The 4,584-nt window shown below is 39.1% G+C and overlaps 1 protein-coding gene across 1 annotated transcript in view; it reads left to right on the top strand.

Moving 5' to 3' along the window:
• Positions 1–4,584, top strand: part of CXADR (CXADR Ig-like cell adhesion molecule) — a 28,749-nt gene that overhangs the window by 17,211 nt on the left and 6,954 nt on the right. Inside the window, exon 4 of the mRNA XM_007934898.1 lies at positions 3,829–3,984. Coding sequence (XP_007933089.1) covers positions 3,829–3,984 — 156 coding nt within the window. The remainder of the gene's footprint in view (positions 1–3,828; positions 3,985–4,584) is intronic.

Below are 4,584 nucleotides of genomic sequence, written 5' to 3'. Positions count from 1 at the left end.
TGGTTTTGTTTTTCTCTTCCTGTTCTGGAATTCCAGTGACACGTAAGTTATTCCTTTTGATGGTATCCCACAGGACCTTAGGCTTTCTTCATTTTGTTTTGATTTTTTTTTTTCTGATTGATCCCTTTCCAAAGAAGTATTCAGGTATTTGTCTTCAATCTCATTAATTCTGTCTTCCACTGCATCCACCAAATTACAAAAAGTAGAGAAGAATAATGAAGGAAAAAAAAAATGGGAAAAATGCAAAAATAAAAACAAGGAACGCGGTTAACCGCAAGAAAAAAGGGGAAAAATAGAAGAAGAAAAAAAAAAAAACTTTAAATTAAAAAAAAAAAAATTCAACCAGGCACAGGGAAAAGAAAAAATGCTGAAAACTAGGACCTGGGAGGGGAAGATTAAGAATAATATAGAAAAGACAAAAGTATTAATAATAACAATTGTTTTAAAACAGACAAATGCAAGCAAACTAATCACCAGGAAAATAAAAGCAAAAAAGAAAAAAAATAAAAATAAAAAAAAAAAGAGGGAAAAAAAAGAATCAGTGGAGGACAGGGCAGGGCACCCGTCTGAGCCCACAGACTGTGATGGAGTTCCTGTGGGCCCACAAGGTATGTGGGAGTGGGTTTTGGCCACACCTCCATTCACCAAGCGGGTGTGGGTTATAAGAGTAACAAGAGGAATGTCGTACCTTTTGAGTCTTGCAGCGTCCACAGTGTCCTTGGGGTTGCTGGAAAGCAGAACATGTTCTTAAGCCCCAGGAATCTGCCATAGCACTGTCTCTTTAAATATCCAAAATAGTCAAGCCGCTTTTAAACCTTTAAAAGGGCGGCGTCCTCCGGACCGGCAAAAGTCCACAGCTCAGCCCGCCTTTCTCTTCACGTTCTGTTTATTCCCCAGCCACCAGTCAGAGTCCTCCATGCAGTCCCTCGCTAACAGGGCTGATTTTTTGGTTAATTCTTAGATACTGCCAGCACTTGGGAATCTCCAAGCTGTCTGTGTCATCAGGATCACTGCCAGACCTTAGCTCCTGTCTGTCTCCTTTTTTGGTATTTTCATGCAAATTCTTCTGCTTGTTGGGGTTTAGTCCACTTCTGTATCCTTCCCTTCAAGGCTCACAGGCCCAAGATTATCTTCTGTGTTTGTGTTAATTGGTTTCCCTTTTCTTTGTTGTGGATGGTCTGTGCAGTCTTTCTGCCTAGTCCTCCATCTCTGTTTCTCGTCAAATTTTTGTCTACTGATTTTAGCATCCATTGATGGATCTCCCTGGAATCAGGATATTTTGAACCAAGCAGAAATGGCATTCCTGGAAGGATAACATCATGATAAAAGTACATCCTCATAAAAGAGTTTTTCCTATAGGCTGATTGGGCCACTTGTATGGAAGAATGATGATCCAATTCATGTATGGACCACAGAATTACTAAATTGGTACAGGTATGACTTGACAGTCATGTACCCTTACCTGGGAAGGACTATTGGCTATGCTAATGATCATGGAGTTCAGTGTTCTGAGTATAGCAGACAGCCATCCTGGGAACCCAGGCCAAAGAAACATTTAGAGGACAAGGCTTTATTTTTCCTTTATGGTTTTATCTGTCTTCCTTTTCTGTTCCAGTAAGACTACCATGGATTCAGAGTTAATCTTCCTAGTGATATATGGGGTTGGGCAAAATAAAAAGTATGGTGTCTTCCCAGTGGAAAGCAGGTGGACCACTCCAGAGTTACACTGGAAAACCAGTGGTGATAAAATCTTCTATTATAACTGCAGTATGTTGAGATTCCAGACCTAGTGTGGCCTTAGAGTTTCTGAACAGTGGTTTTTTTAACTGTCATATTGGATATACTCGGTATATGGGAAAGGGGAATTTTCAGTAGAAAGTGTTAAGATTAGAATACTATATTACCAGTAGGTGTTTGATATATAGAGTATTGCTTTTAATGCCTTCTTTACTCCTCCCTGCCATGGAGTTGTTTCTGACTCATTGCAGCCCCTATTGGGTTTCCAAGACTATAAATCTTTATGGAAGCAGACTTCCTCATCTTTCTTCCGTGGAACAGCTGGTGGGTTCAAACCGCTGACTTTTTTGTTAGCAGCCAGCTGTGTTACCCACCAGAGCTCCTTCCTTTACTTAGTGCATGTAAATGGATTTGTTGGTAGTTTGAAAAAACGGAAGCAAACAAGATTTATTTCAGTTAAAACTCACAATATAAAATAATTCACAAAATTGATTTAAAAGTACAGTTGATAAAATCTCCCTGGCAACTGATCAATGTTATAAAAAATTCTGCTTAAAAAAATTAGCAATGTAGTTAAAAGCATTGTTGGCCCTTATTTTTAAAAAAAAAAAAAAAGTGGAAAGTAACAGATGAAGGGAAAAGAGCATCTGATTTAGAACTGATCCCCAGTGCCCTTAGACTCTTCAGAATCCTTCAGAATCCCTCCTCTTGTCCAGTGGCATCCCAGCCCTCATAGTCCTCTAGAGTTCTTTCCTGAGTCATCAGTCTGATTTCAGCAGACTGCATGGTTACTCTTTGTAGGTTTGGCTGATGAGGCTTTTAGCAGGAGCTCAAAAGCTAATAACTTGGTGAATGCGTGAGTGAATAAACATGTTACTATCATTCATTGGAATACTACTCAGAAATTAAAATAAATGAACTACTGGTATATACAGCAACATGGATCAGTCTCTAAAATATTGAGTAAAAGAAGAAAGACAAAAAGTACATGCTGTTTTCTTCCATTTATCTGAGTCTTTGTTGTTGTTGCTGTTATGTGCCGTCGAGCCGGACCCGACTCATAGTGATCCCTCCTTCGGTTTCCGAGGCAGTATCACTATGGAAGTAGGTTGCCCAACCTTCCTTCCGAGGAGTGGCTGATGGGTTTGAACCGCCAGCCTTCTGGTTAGCAGTCAAGTGCCTTAGGCACTATGCTACCAGAGCTCGTATCTGAGTGTAGAAGAAGCAGAATTAATCTATAGGGTTAGAAATCTGATCAGTGGCTGACTGGCTGGAGTTTGGGAGGGAGAGTGACTGTAGTAAGCATGAGGAAACTTTCATGGAAGATGATTGGGGTAGTGCTTGTCAAAAATGGTCATCTGTGGGTTAAAATACTAATTTTTTTGTATGGATATTACACCTCAGTGAAGTCCAGCAGAGGAGTGTGAGATGATAGGGTGTTAATCCAGTGTTAGGATTCTGTGAACTGCAGAAAGTGGGGTTAGCAGTTGCTCTCAATTTCCCCAGGGAGACCTGGAACATAACCTTTTTATAAAATTAATCTCTGAAAGACGTTGAATTAATGTAATTGTGCAATGTTAATTGGTCCTTGCTGCATTAAGCAGATTGTCCCTGTTACTAGAATTATGTATTGTAAACCCTCTGATTGATGGGTAGCAGCACCCAGAGGGATGTGACTTGGCACATACTCCCAGAGGGCTACATGTCAAGCATGGAGTAAAACAATAGGTAAGGAATGGAGAAGGAAGCTTCTTGAGATCTAACGTGCATCATCTTTGCTCTTTTGAAGTGTGCCCCGTGGAATGGAGGGACACAGCTGCGCCTGTTATGTTGCCATTCCTCATAATGCAATTGCTGCTTGCCTGAGCTCCTTCTTGCCTGTTTTTTGTTAGCTGAAGCTGAGTAAACTGGTGCTGAAAACCTATTGTGGCTTTCCAGTCTTTTTGTTAGTTCTGAATGCAGGCCCAACTGATAATAAGTCAATGGCTGTGCAGCATGCTGTGTGCTTAAGTATTTATTATAAAAATGAACTCCATTCTCTTGTATAAAGTTGTATATATATATATATATTTTTTTTTTTTTTTTTTCCAGTTAAGCCTTCGGGTACAAGATGTTACGTTGATGGATCAGAAGAAATCGGAAATGACTTTAAACTAAAATGTGAACCAAAAGAAGGTTCACTTCCATTGCGATATGAATGGCAAAAACTGTCTGACTCTCAGAAAATGCCCACTTCATGGCTAGCAGGTACTGCTGATTATATAATTTGCTGAATGTGCCATTAGTTTGAACTGAAATCCAATAGGGGTGGGGTGTGTGGGTGTGGGTGTGGGTGTTTAATTCCAGAATCCCTTCCCTTTTTACACAGAACAGTGATGGTTCCATGGGAATTGATTCAGTGTTTTATAATGACATCTCAGTGTCATATAGTGTAAGTTAATATATAGTATTTCTGTAATGATTTCACCTCATAGTATTTTTAATAACTTTGATAGTCTTCTTTTAATTGATGGTAGTACTGGTGGGAAATTTTTGTATAAATTTGATGGTGGCTAAATTATAACAAGAACTGGATCTTGAATGTTTTCCCTTATTAATAATTCATGTTGGAGATATAGGAATTTACCCATGGTGTGTTAATTGACCTAATAGTTCAAACCAGTTACCAATTTAAAAGAACGCAATGTTTGAACATGACCTAACCCCATCCCTGTCTTATGTAGGTTCTCTCTTGACTCCTGTTTTCTTTTATAAACCAAGAGGCCAAACTAGATGATATAAGATCCTTTCTGACTTTCTTTTGTATATTTTTTTCCATAAGATAGATGATAGAGGTTTGCAGATCTT

Source organism: Orycteropus afer, unplaced genomic scaffold, assembly GCF_000298275.1.
Source record: "Orycteropus afer afer isolate SDZICR_OR568_19922 unplaced genomic scaffold, OryAfe1.0 scaffold00022, whole genome shotgun sequence".
NCBI classification, from domain to species: Eukaryota; Metazoa; Chordata; class Mammalia; order Tubulidentata; family Orycteropodidae; genus Orycteropus; species Orycteropus afer.
Note: the sequence above shows the minus strand (reverse complement) of the source record. Positions and strands in the feature narration are given on the sequence as shown.